This window comes from Parambassis ranga, chromosome 13 (genome assembly GCF_900634625.1).
Source record: "Parambassis ranga chromosome 13, fParRan2.1, whole genome shotgun sequence".
Taxonomy (NCBI): Eukaryota; Metazoa; Chordata; class Actinopteri; family Ambassidae; genus Parambassis; species Parambassis ranga.
In genome coordinates, this window is record NC_041033.1 from 1,184,181 (window position 1) to 1,205,055 (window position 20,875).

The following is a 20,875-nucleotide window of genomic DNA, read 5'->3' on the forward strand; positions in this document are numbered from 1 at the left end:
TGTACGTTTTATTACTTACTACTTAAAATAATATTTATATTGTTATTATTTTTAATTATGTTGAGCGTGTGATGTAGACGTGTTTGATGCTTTTATCAAATGTGTTGCTGCTGTTTCGTCATACACAAAACTTTGCTACTCTAAAGCGAACTGTATTCACTCATCTCCTCGAACAGCAACGATCTTTGTGGCACTGATGACGCAACAACTACATCCGGGTAACGCTGGTGACCTTGGTTGGTGTATCATCATGGCGGCGATCGTCAGGTTGAGTTCTGTGTGCCGTAGAGGAATTACGCGTAAGTACTGCTGTGTTTCCTCATCGTCTCTCTTTCTGAAGTTTATCAGCTCTACAGCTGGTTAGTCTGAGCAACCGGAAACCGAGGCTTGTCTGTATGAACAAATCACAGGATATTACTTTCAAGTTCACGACTTCAGCAAGCTATAGTGTGGTTATTGTAGAGTGTATGGAAGTTACAATGGCTGATTAACGTGAGGTAAGAGCAGATATACCTCACGGTAAAAACTAAGCGCCCTAGAAAATGTTGGCTTGATGACATCATTGTCCGAATGTGACGTTAGAGTTTACACGAGAGACACGCGAAGCTGTATTAAAATGTTCATGAATTATGACTTAACATGCAAATGACGACAACATGACATCATTCTGGGACGTACGTGTTTGTATTTTCTGACGTAACGAGTCTTAGATTTGAATTGGGCACATGTAAGACGATGCAGAAAGCGTTGTAGCCATCCTAGTGAAAGGTCACGATAGGTCGCGATAGGACCGCTCGCTACCGCCCTCCACTGGCTGTCACTGTCCGGGTGGTTAGGGGAAAGCATGTTCTACAACTAAAATAAGTAAATATCCAAACATATGACTGTTTAATAATGAAAATGCATTGGACCTTACCCAAACATGTCACACATGCAGTCTTGCCATGTATACCTGTTTAAATTGTATTTGAACGCCCCCGATCTGAAATTCATGTTTCCATCCTGTAGAAGTAGGTTTACAGGTAAATCATAGGGACGATGCATTATTGTAATGACAAAAACAGAGCAGATGTGTTCATTCTTTGTAAATATAAAGTTTCATTTCATTCTAGGTATATTGTGAGTTTCATGATATGACATATTTGTAAACACGACTGTTTATCTTTTCTCTTCAGCTCTCTTCTACCAAAGCACTTTGCTGGCAAGGCCGCTGGTCGTACCTCACAAACACCAGGAGCAGCCCCACTTGTTGACAGCAAGGATTCATTCATCACAGGCTCTGCATGGTTAGTAGTAGTAGTAGTAGTATTAACCTGAGGGTAATATGTGTGTCTGGAACAGCAGAAAAAACCTTATGATAATTACAATAATGTAACAAACCACAGCCTCAGAAAACACCACAGAGTGCCATGCATAGCTCTGGCTCATGTTTTCCACTTTTGAATGAGTCATCACTAATCATAAATGCAAATAAGGTTGATAAAATGGTCAAAGTTCCTTTCCTGCTTAAAGAAAATGCATCAGTGCCACTCCAAAGGCAGGGATCAGCGTGTTTACTGTAAGTGTGTGGTGATTAAATAGGTTTGCAGGTAGCACGTGTGTTTTTTTTTTTGCCGTTTTGACCGGAAAGCAGGTGGCTGACACCCTTTGTGGTGTACTACTGGGGTTTGTAGTCTGCATTTAGCTCCCCACATGGCACAGTTTTGACACCAGGTTCACGTAAGGTCTGCTGAATGCTAGCGGGTTACGACCTTAAGCAGTATTTAGGTTTGTGTGTCACTGACAGTAGGGTGGGGGCATCAGTAAGTAGAAATTTGATTTTGTTGCTTTTTAATTTAGGTGGAGATTTTGTGATTTGAAATGTTTGCAAGATTAGTCATAATCCTCAGTACAAACACATTACCTGACATTAGAATAATGTGCTAATTAAACTGCAGTAGACTGTATAAAGTTAGAGTTTCCATGCCATCAGCCATATGTTTCCTGAGGAGCTCAGTGTCGTATGTCAGGTTCGGCTGCTACATACAGTACATGCTCTGAATGTAATCATTATAACTTTACAATCTGATATAACAGCTACTGCACACTCTACCACCGTCTGACCTGTGATGGGAGATCATGGTCCTGTAAAATGTCATTATGATTTAATATGTATTATTTAGTTGTTAGTATTTTATCTCAATTTAAACGACAGATAAAAGTAGCTTCACAGCTGAGGCTTGGGTTTGGAGCATTTTTCTAATGGGAGTGTTGGTCTGGTTCATATTCACATATATTCAGTTTGTTATTAGTATTTGATCACAGGATGGCTATTGGAAACAGACATCCCGGTCCCTGTAAGCTTATTGACCCAATAGGGTCATTGACCTTACACTCTAAGTGTAAGCTTATTGACAGCAGCAGTGGCTCAGTGGTAGAGCAGGGTTGTCCAGTAAGGAAGGTTGGTGGTTCAATCCCAACTCCTCCCTAGTCACTGTTGTGTGTCCTTGGGCAAGACACTATACCTGCATAGCCTCCAGTGTACTCACTGGTGTATGGCGCTCTTTGCTGGGCTGCCTTAAGCAATTTCCCCATTGTGGGACTAATAAAGGTTTCAAATTTAAGGCCCGTGTCACAATGAACCACACAGTAAGTGACAAGTAGCTTGCTAGCTGGTAGACGTAAGGTGCTGAGCTTATCACCTAAACAGTTGAATACTGTGGATTTGACTGTTTCTCGTACCATTGAGCAACTTCAACAAGACACAGTGATCGATGCAAAATGTTGTCTTGTTTGTTTCATCAGCTAAATGGAGTCGGTTTAAATCAGATGCTTGTTGTTTGGTAGTGTTTGCAGAAAATGAAACCCTCTGATAACCTGTGGTCTGTGTTCCTCCACAGCAGGTTCTGGCTCCAAAGCTGCCTCTCTGCACTGGACAGCAGAGCGAGCGCTTAGCATCATGTTGCTGGCAATGGGCCCTGTTGCCTATTTTAGCCCTGGCCCTGTCATGGACTACTCCCTGGCTGCTGCCCTGACCCTGCATGGACACTGGTAAGACGACAGTAATCTGATCCTTCTCTTTGCTGATACTCTCCTTGTCTTCTGCACTGTTACATTGAACACATACTGCCCATGTGGAACCCACAGCTTTTTAATGACATGGTTTCACTTCCTGTTTACTTACATCGGAGACTGGTTTCTACAAGGTTCAGTGGAAAAGTTCACAGAATAACGGTAAATTGTTATTCTCTCTTCTTCTCTTCTCTACAACACGTGTGTTGTAGGAATGAAGAGACTGATTTGGTGCTTCAGAATTGCTTTAATGCTACAAACTGAGATGTGTTTCAACCCGCTGCTTGGAAGGAGGAAGACTGTTCTGTGGACTTAGAGGAATATGCATCAGCTGTCACTAGCTGCATCAGCACATGTGTTGATAACATATACATCCATAGGCAGCACAGAGCTCCTCACTCACTGTGACTTCAACTGAGGTGCGCAGGGCTCTGAGGAGGGCAAACCCCCGGACAGCATGGACAGGACAGGACATCATGAGACTGTGAGCATAGGAACCCCCCCATGGCTGTGTGCTCAGTCCACTGCTGTACACCCTCTTCACCTACGACTGTGTCCCCTCCCAAAGTCACACATCCATCATGTTCACTGATGACACAACCATCATTGGGCTAATCACTGGCGGAGATAATTATTGACCCAAGGAAAAGGAGGGACCAGCATGTCCCACTTCACATCAACGAGGCCCCAGTAGAGAAATCTTGATTTTGTAGTTCAATGCAAGCAGGACATTGATTGGCCCCGTCATCGCCCAGGTCAGCTGCAGTCATTCTCACCTCTGTGATGTGCAGCTTGTGAGTTCAAGGAGGTTAGTCACAAGTTAGTCTGGGCCCAAGATTAGCCTGTTCAGTGACCCTGACAAAACAAAAGGCAGACATGGTGGAAGTCCACACTTCGCTTGGTTCCCGGTTTGTTGGCAGACTTGAGATGGTGCTTTTGGCTTAGCGTCAGAGCGATGTGCTCCACCATCAGTTAAGAGCACAGACAGAACACCATGTGTACGCCACAAATCCCAGTCATAAGTCTCGTTAAGAAATGACTTTCAGGGCACAAAGGTATCCCAGGGTCAAGTTATGTCCGACAAATGCTCTGATGTCATCTGGCCCTGTCATCGACCCAATCATGAGAAGGTTGGAAAGCTTCCTCTTTTCAACTAAGTCTGTGCTTAATAGGATTTTATAGCTGTAAGGGCTGCTGGAAATGAACGACAGTAAGCTCTTTGGTTCATGGTGGGTGAGAAATATGAATGCTTATTACTTAATGGAAACTTCACATTCACACATCTTAAGGGGAAAAACATAACACACCATGATGTTTGCTGTCACCATATAGACGGCGCTGGAGTCTACCTTAAGTCAAGTTGACATTGTTTGGGAGTCCATGTGAAATTTGTCATCAGAAGGTAAACCTTTCGGCACAGTTCAGAAAAGGAAACCAACTAGGTGAGGTGTGAAAATTAGACTGAGCTCATGTTCAGTTTTACACGCCTTGTCTCAAACCACATATAGTGGAACACAGCTTATATGAGGGCTAGAACCTGTTGTCTCACATTTTCTATGCTCATCTTTTTTGTTTTTTTTGTCCTGCAGGGGCATTGGTCAGGTGATAACGGATTACGTTCATGGAGAGCCAAAAGTCAAGCTTGCCAAGGCAGGTCTCTTCCTCCTGTCCACAGTCACTTTCGCTGGCCTCTGCTACTTCAACTACAACGATGTTGGCATCTGCAAAGCCGTTGCCCTGCTCTGGAGTAAATGAATATGACTATGGACTGGAAAGCTCAGGCAGACCTACACACCAGGGCGGGAACAATCCCACTCTGGCTGATTGTAAAAAATTCAAGGTGTTCTTTGTAAATTCTTATAAATATATCATTTTGACATTATACTTACATTATACTCAACGGTGTGTAATTGTAATTAATGTTGATGGTGATCAGGCTTGGTCTGTGTATTAAATTGACTGAGCCACTAGCATTCATTTTTTTCCTCATGTCGATTACACAGCTGGCTTTGATCAAGTCTTACATAATACTGCAGATATCTCATTCATTTTTGCATGTGTGTCCTAAATGTGTTTAGTTTTACAGTGTATATACTACCTTAGGCTTTTGAACACCTCAGGAGTACCATAGCAACGTATACAAGCCGAGCTCACTTCATCTTTTGTGGCATCATCTTGGTTCTGTACTGATTTTTTTATCCTGAGTGACAGGAGCAGCTGTTAGCATGTCAGTGTCAAATGTTGCATTGTGAAACCTCATTCCTATGTGCTGTGCAGACTGCACCGGCTCATATGAGGTTTGTTAGATCTGAGATACATCATACATTCAAGCCATCCATCAGCACTCAACCCGCATATGTATCTCCAGCAGACTGGCTAATGACGTTTAGCAGCACACCAAAGGTAGAGCTGCAGAATACCGTCCTTTGCCGATACCATACAACGCTAACACTGACATGAATGCCTCTGTAAGAGTTGTGTTGTGCTTCGTGTTTGGCCGACAGACACCTTCAAATGTGTAAGTAAGCATACTGCAAAAAAAGTTAATTTCAAATGTAGTGGCAACATTTTAAACAACTTAATTCACCCTCTGACTCACAGCAGTTGAATCGAAGCTGCTGCACGTATTTGGTATGTAGACACGCAAAATCCTTGCATGATGCAGCTTTAACACCAATCTTGTTTTTTACTGCTGAGCAATACAGGTTGAGTTAATGGCTTTGTAAGTTCTGGATTCAATCTGTTGTCACACAGTAAATGTTTATATTACATAACGAGTCCGTCTGTTCATTTTAATATCAAAATAAGCTGTCTGTAGAAAACTTTCCATACCAGTGAATACAATGACATAAGCTGTAAATATTAAGCTATACAATGTGGTGTACAGTACATATTTATCATATTTATGTGACAGACTTGGGAATGTTGAAGTTCACTTCAAAATGTTTTACTGTTTTTAAACATTCCTTTAAGGAAAAAAAGAGAAATGTAAATACTTGAATAAAAGCTAGTTAAAAGGATCATCAGGAGACCCCTGAATACAAATTACACTACATTAATGAGGACAGAAAAAATATAGAACATCAGTTGCATTTTAAAGACATGATGATAATGTGGGAATTTAGAGCTAAACATCTGTATTTTCTTCCAGATAAATCCCACTGCAAAGTATAATCTGATATACTCAGGCAGCTGCTGAAGTTCATACACGGCCAAGTGAGGTCCTGTGGTTTGTTACTCGAAAAGAGGAAGTTGTTGTGTCAGTATGATTTGACTGCAGCTGGTAAACTGACCCTTATTGCTACACGTTAGCAGGGACTTTTTAATCTTAATCACAAATTATTAAGGAGATTTGTACTGCTTCACTACATGCGTAAATATGCACCGTGCTCCCTCTCTTTGGAGCTGCTAGCTTATATGGCCAAGGAAAAGAAAGGACAGCAAAGACCTATTCATCCGCGACTACGCAATGTATTTCCACATTTTAGCGGTGCCTTAAGTTAAGCCGACAATGATTATCTGAATACCAAGAATGAAAACTTCAAAAAAGCTACCAAGCAAATGAAATGGGTTTTCTCAGAATATGTTTGTTTTTCACATATATAAGATGTGTATGTGGATTGTATGAATGTCTATCATTAATTTAGTCCCATATTTAAATACATTCCAAAGTTTGACTCTGACAAAATTTGATTTAGTGCTTTTTTAGATTTCCACACCTGGGGTTGTGTAATTTGTAATTAAAATTGATATTGCTATATTTAGCCAGTACTGCGTGTTATTGTTTGTGTATTTTGTCCTTCTGGTCTGGACTCACTGGGGAGCACTGAACGTTACCCTCAACAAGGCGTGGAAAGTTTTTCTTAAGAATGTCTTCATTCCATGCAGTCAGTCATATAGACACAAGTGTCGTCCCCACTATCTTTTAACACCAGTCTGTGCAGACAGGGATTACTCTTGTCAGGCTCAAAGCCCAGGAACCACCTCTGGTGCATTGTGGACTCAAACTTGTACTGTTTAGATGCGGACTGCTCTGTCATGTAGAACAGGGCCTTGTGTCTTGTTCCATTGATCATCAGAGGAAGATCCTACAGATGGACACAAAAAAGGGTTAAGTCAAACAGATATTAACATTTCAGCACTGTATTTGACAAGTTCATTTGAAACTTGCTGTGAATAAACCTGCTTAGATGCTAGACATTATAGGATATCTAACTTAGCCCTAGCAATGTGACATCTTCGTTCTGCATTATGTTATAGACATTCCACAGTGTACACTGACAATAATCTGTGACAGGCCGCTATAGAGTGATAATATCATCATCTATACTGCCCAGGCGGTCCAAAACACCACAGTATTGGAAACCTTAACACAACATTATAACAGTGCCATTGACATGACATGGCAGCAGCTTGTAAAACTGGGATGAGTCACCTTTGTGACTCACAAGTAAGTTCCTTTGTCACATATTTACTTTCAGAACCTGCACGACACCAAGTACTGACCAAGTAACTGTTCTTCAGAGATAAGCTGATGTTGTTGTTGCCACCTTTTTCTCATAGTGACATTAGTACTACCTCACATCACAACACTCTCAGATGCTGTAAAAGACAGCAGCAAAATGTTTTCATGTTCTACTGCTGAAGTGCAAAGATGCAGTGTGAGGCAGCCATATTTCTGCTCCTCGACTTTACATTAACTTCTGTATTTAAAACCCTTCTATGGTTATTTGTCAAGTCTGTGTCTGTATTTACATTTAAATCATCGTTGTCAGAGTATTGATACCTGAGCTCAGTCAGGCGCTAAATGACTTGTTTGTACTCACCATTGCCTCAGCATATATTTCACAGCTCTCATTGCAGCACACCATTATCTTCTGGCCATTTTTATTGGCGTACAGCATGACAGCCCTTCCCTTCCTGGGCTCCAGAACAGAGTCCTTGTAAATCTGGATGTTGAATTTGTGCTCTGAAATAAAAGCAGAGGAAAGCCAAGAAAAAGCAGCATTATCTAGAAGAACAATGTCAGGGGTGTGGCCAACAAAAGATCCTTGAGGAATATAGGCCGGGTCAACCGCCTGTGTATGTTTGCCTCGTCATCTAAGTGGTTTAACCCTTAGTACGACCTCTGTAAGTGATTCACTTAAAGCAGATGAACTCCAGCATTCAACATTAGCAGTTCTTGCCCCATAAGCGAGTTTTGGGCTACATTATTTTTGATGGAATCTTATTGATTTATCTGCTAATGTTAGGATGTGTAAATGACCCAGTCCTAATCTCAAAGATGTGTTTGCTTACCAGGATCCAGCAGCTCCTCAGTAGTGAGGTTCTTCACTTGAAGGTTTCCCTCTGTGTTTAAAATCAGGCATTTTTGGTCTTTGCTTTGGATCAACTGTTTAGGGAACCTGCTGGAAATTCTAAAAGAGTCCTCGTCCAAATCTGCAGGTTAGAGAGAACAAAATACCATGAATACTTCCTGTAGTGTGAATCTCTATAAATCGACCAATCCAGTTAAGCAAAAGAAAAGGAAAAAGATCCACCTGGCTCAACCACTTTAGCATGGAACCGATGGGACAATTTCAGGATTCATATGCAAAAACAAAAATACAAGACAGCATAGGTATGTGTTAAAAAATGTTTGTCAGAATATTGATACTTGATAATAACATTTACTGCAACAATAACATCAAATGTACAGACTTAAAAAGTGTCAAATCGCCGTTACCTTCAAAGTAGAAAGAGTCTTCATAGGCATCATAAAACTTGATATGGTTGTAGCCATTAGTAGCCATCAGGAAGACTGGGTTAAAGACAAACACAGAATGTGTCAGTCAGAGCCGTCGCAACACGGTAGGCAAACCAGGCAATTCCCTAGGGCCCCGAGAGGGGCCCTAAGACGGAGGGTCAGTTAGCCCCACCATTCAACTACAGCTGTTTTGGCCCAGCGCACTGACACATTCAGACTCCTCATGAAGATGCCACAACCTCCACAGATGAAGGTATGTGATGAATAATCTGGATTATTTACAGTGTTAATTATCAGGCTGATCATTATGGTCTTATACCACACAGGTCATGTGGAGCCCTGTGAGGAAACTCCAGAGGACGTCCCAGCAGCAGTCCAACACCTGAGAGCCCCCCCTCCTTCCTCTGCTCCTCCAGCACCTGACCTGGTAACAGAGGAAGGGTCCAAGGGGTCCAGGTCTCACTGATGATCCTGCACTGTGGACAAACTTAATAATACTGGTCATCATATCTTGTGTTGTCAGTGGTGGAGGAAGTACTGATGTTTAGTACTTAAGTGAAAGTACAGTTACCCAGCAAAATATATACTCAAGTAAAAGTAGATGTGCTGGGGATACATAAAAAATACATGAAAAATTACTTAAGTACAGTAACAAAGAACAAATACTTAGTTACTTTCCACCACTGTGGACAGTCTTCAGAGAGACATATTTCTATGATGTATTTTGATTGTGTTGTTTTTCTTATATGTCCTTAAGATAATATTTTCATATGTGTGTTCCACATTATTTATGTTAATCATCACTAATCATTAATCATTTAATCATCACTGTACATGTCTTTGTGATTGGGGCGGCATTTCTATAGAATCTAGTAGCCCGTAGGGCCCCAGTGTTACCTTCTCGCCTAGGGCCCCTATAGTGTCAAGCAACGGCTCTGGTGTCAGTCTGTTCATTATAAGGTGGAGTGATTCACGGGTTCAGCATGTAAAGTGCAAGCCCACAGCTGTGGGAGCTGCACATCTGGAATGTAGATATGAACTGGTTCCCATGATGTGACACACAGAAAACTGACAGAACTGCCTGTAGGACCCAAGACAGACCTGGTCCTGGGATGTTCGGTACGCCTGCATGGAAGCATGCATGTTTTATTGAAGTGTCCCCATCACCAGCAGGCTGCCAGCCGAGTCCAGCCAGAGTCAAAGGGAAATATTAATAAATATAAATACAGCACGTTTCTTCTGTTCTTACTACGAACTGGATATGATGACACTCAAGGTACCACACAACTCCAGAACCAGAACCGTCCTGCTGCACTCCCCCCGTCATAACGGACTGAGTATGTCTGGACTTCAGAAAGCAGGCGCTTAAACGTCGTTTCTTAATGATTAATTGCTTAATTGTTCATCATACCACCGGGAAATGAACATTTTGAGCAGACCCTTTCACAAACACACGCTGGGTGGGCAAAGGTTCTGGGCTTCGTCATTATATTCCAAGCTGACTGATTTGTTACAACGTTTCAAAAACACAGTAACTCACCTTTAAACGTGCAGTGGGGAGTTGCCGGTGAAATCTCTTTTTTTCTTACGGGACGAAGGAAAATGTATCCAACAGACTCGCACCGCAGGTCTTTATGAAGTCTGAAGACTGGAAATCATGCTTATTAAAACTGTGTTGTGTCGCGCGCAGACCTCTGGCTGTGACGCGGCTCCGCGCGAACTGTTTGAGACTTCGCAAGGCACGCGCGCCCTGTGTCCGACAGGCGGAAGTCATTTTTTAAAAAACTTTATTTAGAATGTAAAATACAAACAATGAATCATTTAAGGTGGTAATAAACACTACTAAAATGATGCAAGTAAAATTATTTATTGTTATTATTATTATTATTATTATTTTGGGTGTTTTTATTATTTCTCCCAATTTTCCTATTAACTGTAAAAACTCTAAGTCTATACAATTAGAAATGTTTTGCGGAAGTGAAAATAAAGAAAAAGGAAGAGGACACTTCCTAACGCAGCATTGCTGTTTCATGTTCTCTAAGATTTATTTAAGACACACACTATGATTTACATTTACATTCACTCTTTGCGCTTGTGATAACACTTCACTACAACTTAATCACTACAGCTCTTTTCTTCAAACGGACGTTTGAAAACAGAAAATGCTGTCCCGAATAATGCTTCAGTGATGTGATGGTGTTTGAATGTTTACGTCTTATCCCTCTAAACATCCCTCTGTCTGCCGCCTGAGGGCAGCAACGAGCAGGGAGACACACGTCATCACTGTAACAGAGATGTTTTTGTGAGCGATGTCTGAACGTACACACTTGTCAACACATGTCCAGGCAGTCCTAACAAGTGCTTGTTAAACCAGTTTGGTGAGCATGTGTGCCTCTAAAGGTGTAAGTGTTGTTTATTTAAAAAAGTACTGGAATATATCCTGTTTTTTTCTACAGCTTTGAAACCGAGGGTTATTTTCAGTTATTATTAATATTATCAGTTATTGTCACATAACATTCTTCAAGTCAACTCAAGGCTATCTGGCCCACAGTTTCCCTGTTTAAGTTTATCCAAATTTCTTTCAATAGCAGTCATGCAAGTAAATTCTTGGAGATTAAAAAGAACAATTGGTCGACAAAGCAACTGGTCAAGAAGATGCCGTGTATTGACCTTGTGGCTATTATAATCATCTAAATCCTCTCAGATCATGAATTTGCCCAACTACTGGAATGTTGTAGGCTGTTGTTCAACTGTTCAAACAGATAAGACTCAGAAATGCTGAGTCAGGGTTTGGACCCCCTCCTGGACAGGCATACGTACAGTAAAAAAAGGAAGCAAGATGACGACTTTGCATATATACGAAGGATCTGTAGAGTTCAGCGTGCAGACTTCCTCATTATGAATTATGAAACACAGTAATCTTTGTCAAACAGTGGTTAAACTCTGTCTGACTTCAGTCATAAGCGATAAAGAGCTGTAAAGCGGTTCACTGAAATGCCACAGCATGATATATACCCTCCTTTTGTACATGATGAAAACCTATTTTCTTTGCAAGAGCTGTTTGTCACATAAAGAATAGTAATGCTGTCTTCAATAGCATTTATATTATGCATGCATGTATATTCATTTTATTGCCTCATCTCATCTTACCTACAATAAAGCACCTGGATGAGTTACATACATACATACATTTACAGAGAACATTGAAATCACAGGGTAAAAAGCAACATATTAAGACATTAAAATAGAATGGAAACAACATAGAGATTAAAATCATGACAGATTAAATGAGAAAAGAGCAGTCAAGACAGTGGTCAATAAAAAGTTTATTGAGAGATTATTACAGGAATTTAAGAGAATGCTGTAGTAAGCAGTATTGTTCAGGCCTGACTTAAATAAAGTGACTGTGTGAGCAGACCTCAGGAAGGCTGCTCCACAGGTGAGGGCAGAACAACTGAATCCTGCTTCACTCTGTTTGGTCCTGACCCACAGTAGGCCTGTCCCTCATGATCTCAGGGGTCTGTCTGAGTCAGCCAATCACAGATGTTAATGTTAAGTATCCCAATTTTTTTTAACTAAACTTCATATGAATTTTTTTCATATAACTGGTAGACCACAGTATGTGCGTCTGCAGCGGTGTGTGTCACACAGTGGTCACCAGCACCGGGGCCCCACAAGGGACAGTCCTCTCTCCCTTCCTCTTCACCCCTGACTTCAGCTACCAGACAGAGTCACGTCACCTTCAGAAGTTTTCTGATGACTCATGGTCTCATTGACTCATAGTTGGATGTATCAGCAAGGGTGAAGAGTCTGAGTACAGGACTGTGGTGGACAGCTTTGTCACATGGCTCCAGTTTCCATCGGTGGGCAGTGTGTGGACATTGTGGAGGATTTTTTGGACAGTGAACTGGACTGGACTAAGAACACTGAAGCCCTCTACAAAAGGGCCAGAGCCGCCTCTATTTTCTGAGGAGGCTCTGGCCCTTTAACATCTGTCGGACTATGCTGAGGATGTTTTATCAGTCTGTGGTTGCCAGTGCCATTTTGTTTGCTGTTGTGTGCTGGGGCAGCAGACTGAGATCAGACTCAATAAACTGATGAAGGGCCGGTGATGTTGTGGGGGTGGAGCTGGACTCCCTGACAGCAGTGTCAGACAGAAGGATGCTGTCTAAGCTGCAGGGATCCTGGAGAACAGCTTCCATCCTCATACATGCTGCTGAGGTGCAGGAGGACTTTCAGTGCCAGACTGATCCCTCCTAAAAGCACCACTGAGCGCCACAGGAGGTCCTTCCTTCCTGTGGCCATCAAACTGTACAACTCCTCCCCCTGAGTGTCAGACAGTGATCTAACACATCCATCCATTATCTTACCCCCTTTGTCCTGCAGTGCAGGGTCACGGGGGGCTGGAGCCTATCCCAGCTGTCTACAGGTGAGAGGCAGGGTACACCCTGGACAGGTCACCAGTCCATCACAGGACAACATGTAGACAAACAACCATTCACACTCACACCTAGGGGCAGTTTAGAGTAACGCTCTAACATGCATGCAAGAAGCATCTGGAATGTAAGCAATCCCCCTGGGACTAATAAAGTACTTCTTCTACCACCTAAAGCAAATGCAATATGAGGACAGCGAGCAGCAACTGTGTCTGGATTTTTTGTGGTTTATTCATTTAAGTAATTATATCATGGGTTTCAGAGTGGTAGCCTAGTGAACCAAATGTCCCCTTGATGTCTGTGTGAGTGGGTCTTTGTGAAGCACAGTGCCCAGAGCTGCTCCCCACCACAGAGACACTATTTATGGGACAAGATTGGCTGGGCTTTTCCCTCTATTTTCTGCTTGACTTGTTTATGCCAACAAAAAAACATAATGCAAATACAAAATGCAAAAATGCTGATTCATATGATGACTTTACAAAACAAAAAAACATTTTAAAGATATGGTGCCAGCCTTTATTTAACGTTAGACTGCAGTTCATACCTGGTGTCTGTGGTGACATTCCTACATGGAGATATTGGTAAGAGAACGGCCCTGTGGTTTGAACATTGATGAAAGGACAAAAAAACATTAACATTCTCTTTTTAAGTTACAATGCTACAGAGAATTTACCAGTTCCAGCACAGCTAGCTAAGCCTGTACACTGTTTAGAGATTCAAAAGGTAGAGAGTACTCAAAAACCCCAAAACCAAACCTGGGATGTGGAATGGTGGATACTTGAAGTGAACAGATGACCCATTTCTCCCATTTGCTCTCTATAATGCTGCCAGAAGTGGATGATATCAGTGGCATCATACCTAATAATAATAATGATATTTATTACATCATTAGCTAGACTTTCTAGACTTGGCACTTGATGACAAAAGGGCTGCTACTTGCCTCCAGTCCTGTTTTCAAGGAGAGGGTTTCATGATCCATGATCTGCTGTTTGCAGATGATGCTGCTGTCCTTCTGAAAAAAGGACAGCATCATCATTAAAAACTGCTGAGCGATGATGCTGCTAGCTTAGCCAACCAAAAAAATCTGTCTAGTCTAGCTTCATTTAGCACTCAGACACTCATTACTAATTATTTCTAACAAGTTTTATTTCTTATTTTTGGTCATTTTGAAAGTGTGTTAACACAGCAGCACTCGGTGACAAAGAGCTGACTGTTGACATTGGTGCTTGGTTTTCAGTTTACTCTGCAGCTCAACAGATACAAGCATTGCTTTGTTTCCATCATGGTAAGTTGGGACTGTTAGATCAAAATGTCCTAGTCAAAAAGCAAAGTAACTTCAAATTAACAGATGGCATGTTGTACTTCCTAAAAACGTCTGGAAAGTCTGGTAACACAAGCTTGATGTTGGGATGACTAAGAAGTGCACTAGAAATACATCTTCAACAGACTGGACAAACTCATTAAAAAGGTGGAGCTGTGGTTTTAAGCTGGTCAAAACAGCTGACTATCATGGACAATCCCTACTAAACCTTTCCACAACACCGTGGACAGACTGAGCAGCAGCTTCAGCAACAGACTCCTGCTGCCCCGCTGCTCTAAGGAACGGTACAGGAAGTCATTCCTGCCGCCCGCCATCAGACTCTATAACTCATCTGTGAGTGAGCTGTGCTCACAGGTGTACTCAAACCGTTTCAGTTACAGTAACTGTAAATCTATGTACATATGTGTGTGTGTGTACTGTATTTGAACTTGCTGACTACTCTGTCTCTCTGTTTATGATGCAAAGTGGAGTCAGCTGTAAGGCTAGAATGACGGGAACAGAAGTTACATTACAAATATAATGATGTGTTGAGTGTAACATGAGCGTTTGTGTTTGCTTTATTAATGTTTGCCATAAAATGCTTATTGGGCCATACTGACACAAAAGGGCAGTGCTGGACTGTTGCTAGGAGCCACAAAGTAGCTTTTCTACCTTAGTAGTAGAAAAAAAACAGCTATAAAACTTTTGCCATAGGCCAACTGAAAATGGTTTCATTTAAACAGTCACATGCAGTATAAGACAGTCAGCCTTACATACCTCGACACTTTCACACCACATTTATGAGAGTTGTGAGAGAAAAGAGTAGAAGCTGCTGTGAACTCAGTCAGGAGGCAGGCAGGACTTACAACCAAGAGACCTGGATCTAAGGTCTGCAGCTTACAGATTCCTACAGAACTGCTCATTTCTGACCCCAAAAAACCAGCATGAGGGTGTGACCAGTGAGTCACATCCCTCAATTAGGGACAGGACATGCACTGCAGCTGCTTATTAATCAAATGAAAACGCTGACTTAACCACCAGAGCTGATAGTTAGAACAGGGGACTTTGGAATGGCTTCCAAGTGAGACATTTTACTCATTGTCCATCAGATGTTTTAAGTGTGGGACAAAGACTTCAGTTGGTCAAGACTGCAGGTGTATATAGTTAAAAAAAACTGATCTTACTTGTACAACAGTTTGTGTTTAAAAATGTCATCCTGCTCTAAGGTATCAATAGGTTTGTAAACACATGAAAGTATCCTAAGACTGAATAATACAGAGGAAGGTGCTTAATGCTGCTTTTTTAAAATTAAAAAATAAAAGTAATTCACAGTAATCGAAGGCGCCTTGCCTTCGATTACTGTGAATTACTTTTATTTTTATTTTTTTCTAGTGAGATTTTATGACACTAGAACCAAAGAAATATTATCTAACTGAATAAAGACACTGAGTGAATTTGCATCTGCTCTCCTTCACATTAGCTCCCCTGGGCAGAACTTTCTGAAGTTTATGTTTCCCTTTATCATCCCTTGTTTTACAGCATCCCATTCCTCCATTGTTTTTCTATATAGCATAGGAGAAGTATAGGAAATTAAATATGCAATTGTTTACTGTTGTACCACAATGAGGCCAGCAGTGTGTATTTGGTATGAAATTAGACACTGTGAACTAATCAGTATTTTGATACACTTAGCAGAATTGATGGTTTGTTTGCATTCGCCATGACTAAGCAGCACTTACACAAGGCTGTAGTTCATTTAGCAAAATAAAAGAAGTCAATAGAAAACACTGCATGTGCTGTTTTAAGCAACTAATGGGGTCTTTACACTCTGGAAATAAAAAAACCATACAAGATTATTTGTACATATATTGGAACCTTTAGGTTTGCTTCAGCCCAACAGAAAGATATACTGCCCTGCAAACTTGTGCCCTTTGTTTGAACCAAACTGGAACAACCTGTTCATCCATATACATCTAGATAACACAACATGAGAACTGATAAGTGCACATCATATACAGTAAAGACTATATGCTAAGCTCTGTTAATCTCTTATGGTCTCCAAGCTTTGATTCCAGCAGCTATAGATATCCACAGGTTCAGAATAAATTATTTTGCATTGTCATTATTTTTTCATTTTTCATGAACTTTTCCTTTGAAAAGAAACGGCCATGAATCCTGCAACACTAGCAGCCTTCCACTCCCATACACTGCAGAGGTTTGCCTGATACACTGCATGCTGTCTGAGCAGATATTGGACACTCAGTCTGTTGCTACTTCACATGAACCCAAAAGGAAAATCCCTGCTAGCAAGAGGACTTTCTCAAATGCTTTAATTATTCCAGAAATAGATATTTTCAACAACAAATATAAGAAGAACACAGGCTGATTGTGTATGTATCCTTCTGATTTCACCATCCTACACATATGCATATTGAGCATGACAAACCTGTCAGTAAGATCAAGCCATTATCTCTGTGAATAAGTCACCACTTATATTGTCTTGTGATTACAGTGTACTTCTATTTTGTAGGGGCTTACACAAGCATGAAATCTGCGTTTGCTGGCACACATCTTTTATCTTTTAATGACATCACATTGAGGAGGAGGTATAAATCTGAGAACCAGCTTCGGAGAAGCAGCAGTAGCACACAGAGAGAGAGACTGCAGCTTACAGCCATGGAAGCCAAACATCAGGAAAGTGATGCCACAGGTAAACGTCAGATTCTTCCAGCTTTGCACAATTAATTGATAAAAATGCACTTTTCTAAAAGAGTATTTTTTCCCCTAAAGCACTTAAGAAATCCAAGTCCAGGAAGAATATCAACCACTTCACAGATGTGCATGGTTTGCCATGCATTGAGAAGATCGTGAGCTCTGTGGAGGACACCCCTGAGCCGATCGGCACCAACATCATTGGCACAATCCCAAAGTGGATCAACGGGAACTTCTTGAGGAATGGTCCAGGAAAGTTTGAGATCGGAAACCACAAGTGAGTACAACAGCATTTTTCAGCAGTTATCCACCTCCTGCAGTCTTCACAAAGCTGAACCCTCTGTTCTCATTAGGTTCAACCACTGGTTTGATGGCATGGCTCTCCTGCACCAGTTCAAAATCTCTAAAGGGCAGGTGACCTACAAAAGCCGCTTCCTGTCTAGTGACAGCTACCAATCCAACAAAGAGCTCAACCGTATAGCAGTGTCCGAGTTTGGGACCATTACCATGCCAGACCCCTGCAAAAACTTCTTCCAGCGCTTCTTGTCAAGATTTGAACTTCCAAGTATGTATTTAACCACATGACGACAGACTAGACTGCAGTAAATAATGTCTATTTAAAGTTTATTCTTTTCTTTCTAGAGCCTACTGATAATGCCAATGTCAGTTTTGTGACCTACAAAGGGGATTATTACGTCAGCACGGAAACCAACAGTATGCACAAAATCGATCCAGAGACTTTACAGGCCATCCAAAAGGTCAGTGCATAGCTTTTTACTGGCAGATGATTAGTATAGGGAGAACATACAAGTGACTGTTAGCTTATGTTGAAGACAATAAAACAGGAAATTAAGCCAAGATCTGCTTTGCTCTTGTGTGGTTGTTTGTGTTAGGTGGACTGGAGAAAATTTATTGCTGTAAACGGTGCGACAGCTCATCCCCACACTGAGCCAGATGGAACATCGTACAACATGGGGAACTCCTACACCGCTAAAGGTACTGTTGATTTAGCAAATGACTTTGTTTAGTATCAAAGGAGTGTGGTAAAAAAAGAAAAAAGGAGTGATAATATCTGTCTGATTTATATTCAGAGTATACTTTTGTATACTTTCTGTATTCTGCTTTATGTTTATGCTGTCTCTCTCTCTTTCCATATCACATGGTTTAAACATTTGTTGAGAGACACAGTGGAAAGTGCTACTGATGCTGTTTGTTTGTGTGAATCAAAACACGAAAAAAAAAAAACATTTAACAGCATCTTGTTTGACAGGATCATACTACAACATCATCCGAGTTCCCCCCACCAAGAAAGCAGAAGATGAAACCTTGGAGGGAGCCACAGTGCTGTGCTCCATTCCCTCAGTGGACAAGACCAAACCCTCCTACTACCACAGCTTTGGTGAGTGCCCACACTCCAGCCACTGCCCTAATGAGTACTGGCCCATTTAAAGAAGATTCACTTTATCAACTTGTAACAGCCAGACATGAGCAATCCTAACATAATTTATTTATTAATGTGATCGAATATCACTTACTCTCTTCTGGCTAATGGCAGATCTTGGAGCTGAATGTCTTATCCAAATTCCAACTCTAGCTGAATCAGCTACTCTGAATTTTGACCTTAAACTTATACAGTCTTCTAAATCCATTACAGCAATGTCTGAGAACTACGTGGTGTTCATTGAGCAGCCCATTAAGATGGACCTGCTGAAAATTGTAACGGGCAAGCTGACGGGAAAGAGCATCAGTGACGGCATCTCCTGGGACCCAAAACTCAACACCATCTTTCACCTGATCCACAAACAGACTGGAAAGGTGGGACTAATGCAAATCTTAACCTTTCTAATCTGTAGTCCTTTTTCAGTCATGATAACATTTTCACTTCTCTGTTTGCATTTCAGGTCAGCTCAGTCAAGTACCTCGCCAAGCCATTGTCCACCTTCCACCAGATCAATGCATTCGAGGAGGACGGCTTCTTGATCATCGACATGTGTGCGTCAGACGATGGCCAGGCAATTACAAACTACAACATCCAGAACCTGCGCAAGTCAGGGGAAGCTCTTGATGAGGTAGGGTGGTTACGTTTAACACTGAAAAGTGGTAGCTTTTTTCTTGCTTTTGGTTAAGGTTTAGTGTTGTATTGTCCTCAGGTGTATAACACCCTGTGCAGGGTCTTCCCTCGCCGCTTTGTGCTGCCTCTCAATGTGGACCATGATACACCCTATGCTCAGAACTTGATTGACCGGCCTGACACCACAGCCACTGCTACAAGGACCGACAAGAACAAGGTAGGCAGACAGCATGATGTGTGTGTATCAGTACAAGCCTAAATACATTTAGACCTGTTTTCCTGACCTTAACTAACAGTGCCAAATAATAAGTAATTTTGACAACTGCTATATTCTCCTCTGTGCAGGTGTTCTGCACCCATGAAGACCTCCATGGGGATGATCTCCACCAGTATGGGGGTCTAGAATTCCCTCAGATCAATTATGGCAAGTACAACACCCGTCCATACTGCTACTTCTACGGGTGTGGCTTCAGGCACCTCGTAGGAGACACCCTGATCAAGATGGACCTCCACGGAAAACACATAAAGGTAAGCTGTGCCTGCATGGGGTTTCTCCAGATACTCCAGCTTCTTCCCTCATTCTGAAGTTGTGCTTGTTATGTCAATGGGTGACTGTGAACCCTAGGTGTGAGTGTGAATGGTTGTCTGTCTATGTAGCCCTGCAATGGACTGGTGACCTGTCCAGGGTGCATCCTGCCTCTCGCCCATAGATAGCTGGGATCGGCTCCAGCCCCCGGCTGTGACCCTGTTCAGGACAAGCGGGTTTAGAAAATGGATGGAGGGATGGATCATCCATCAATGAGTTTTACAGAATGTAATAAAACTATTTTCTCACAGGTGTGGGAACATCCTGGTCTGTATCCCTCTGAGCCAGTGTTTGTGCCTTCACCTGATGCTACAGAGGAGGACGACGGCGTCATCCTGTCTGTAGTCATCACTCCGCATAAGGTCAGTCAAACAATTTTGTCAAGGTACTATTTATACTTCAATAAAAGGAAGCAATTACTCACTGTACAAACAAGTAGTAGAAGAAAGTAACTGTTTCTCTGTGTCTTTGTTTCATTCAGGACAAGAGCACATTCCTACTGGTTTTAGATGCTAAGACATTCGAAGAGCTTGGCCGGGCTGTGGTGCCTGTGAACATTCCCTATGGGTTCCATGGGGCGTTCAATGCCACGGCATAGACATGATCTGTTTGCAATCTATGACATTCTGTTAGTCTCGAACAAGAACAAAATGTGGTTTTACTTAAACCAAACCTACATACATGTGCTGTGAGCAGCCTTGGAAACTTGTAAATAAGACTTTTTTTTCTATACATAATGTTGAATACTTAAAATATTGTTGGTTGAAACAGGGGGTCACATACAATAACCTCAGCATCCCTCATATCTGCTGTAAAACATGACTGCAATAAAAGTGATAAGTAAATGCATGTTGCACAAGCATGAGCTATATGTTGTTATATGTTAATAAATTACTGGTAATGAATAGGATTAATGAATGACTACTGTCACTTGCTAAAACTGTGTGAATACTCTTTATTAATAATAATAATA

At 41.6% G+C, this 20,875-nt stretch overlaps 2 protein-coding genes across 3 annotated transcripts; both read left to right on the plus strand.

Moving 5' to 3' along the window:
• The first annotated feature begins 175 nt into the window (after positions 1–175).
• On the plus strand, positions 176–5,822 carry sdhdb (succinate dehydrogenase complex, subunit D, integral membrane protein b). 2 transcript variants are annotated; one of them, XM_028420012.1, is made up of 4 exons: positions 176–299; positions 1,176–1,286; positions 2,883–3,030; positions 4,641–5,822. In XM_028420012.1, exons 1-4 carry the CDS (start codon positions 197–199, stop codon positions 4,804–4,806), a joined length of 528 nt encoding a protein of 175 aa, XP_028275813.1. In that variant the 5' UTR covers positions 176–196; the 3' UTR covers positions 4,807–5,822. The 2 variants fall into 2 exon arrangements, with proteins under 2 accessions (XP_028275813.1, XP_028275812.1); XM_028420011.1 differs by having other exon boundaries at positions 2,880–3,030; positions 4,641–5,021.
• Positions 5,823–17,605: 11,783 nt separating this feature from the next.
• Positions 17,606–20,500, plus strand: LOC114445060 (beta,beta-carotene 9',10'-oxygenase-like). The gene is made up of 10 exons (XM_028420009.1): positions 17,606–17,810; positions 17,888–18,003; positions 18,139–18,241; positions 18,516–18,644; positions 18,900–19,060; positions 19,147–19,314; positions 19,396–19,533; positions 19,662–19,844; positions 20,154–20,264; positions 20,384–20,500. The coding sequence occupies exons 1-10, from the start codon at positions 17,621–17,623 to the stop codon at positions 20,498–20,500; spliced, it is 1,416 nt and encodes a 471-aa protein (XP_028275810.1). The 5' UTR covers positions 17,606–17,620.
• The last annotated feature ends 375 nt before the right edge of the window (positions 20,501–20,875 follow it).

Excerpts from the sequence above, each read along its gene's own strand:
- sdhdb (XM_028420011.1), top strand. The coding sequence starts at position 197 with ATGACGCAACAACTACATCCGGGTAACGCTGGTGACCTTGGTTGGTGT. Across the intron at positions 300-1,175 it reads GTGCCGTAGAGGAATTACGC|CTCTCTTCTACCAAAGCACT; the intron begins GTAAGTACTGCT and ends TTTTCTCTTCAG. Across the intron at positions 1,287-2,879 it reads TTCATCACAGGCTCTGCATG|CAGGTTCTGGCTCCAAAGCT; the intron begins GTTAGTAGTAGT and ends GTTCCTCCACAG.
- LOC114445060 (XM_028420009.1), top strand. The coding sequence starts at position 17,621 with ATGGCTCTCCTGCACCAGTTCAAAATCTCTAAAGGGCAGGTGACCTAC. Across the intron at positions 18,645-18,899 it reads CTCCTACTACCACAGCTTTG|CAATGTCTGAGAACTACGTG; the intron begins GTGAGTGCCCAC and ends AATCCATTACAG. Across the intron at positions 19,315-19,395 it reads CAGGGGAAGCTCTTGATGAG|GTGTATAACACCCTGTGCAG; the intron begins GTAGGGTGGTTA and ends TATTGTCCTCAG.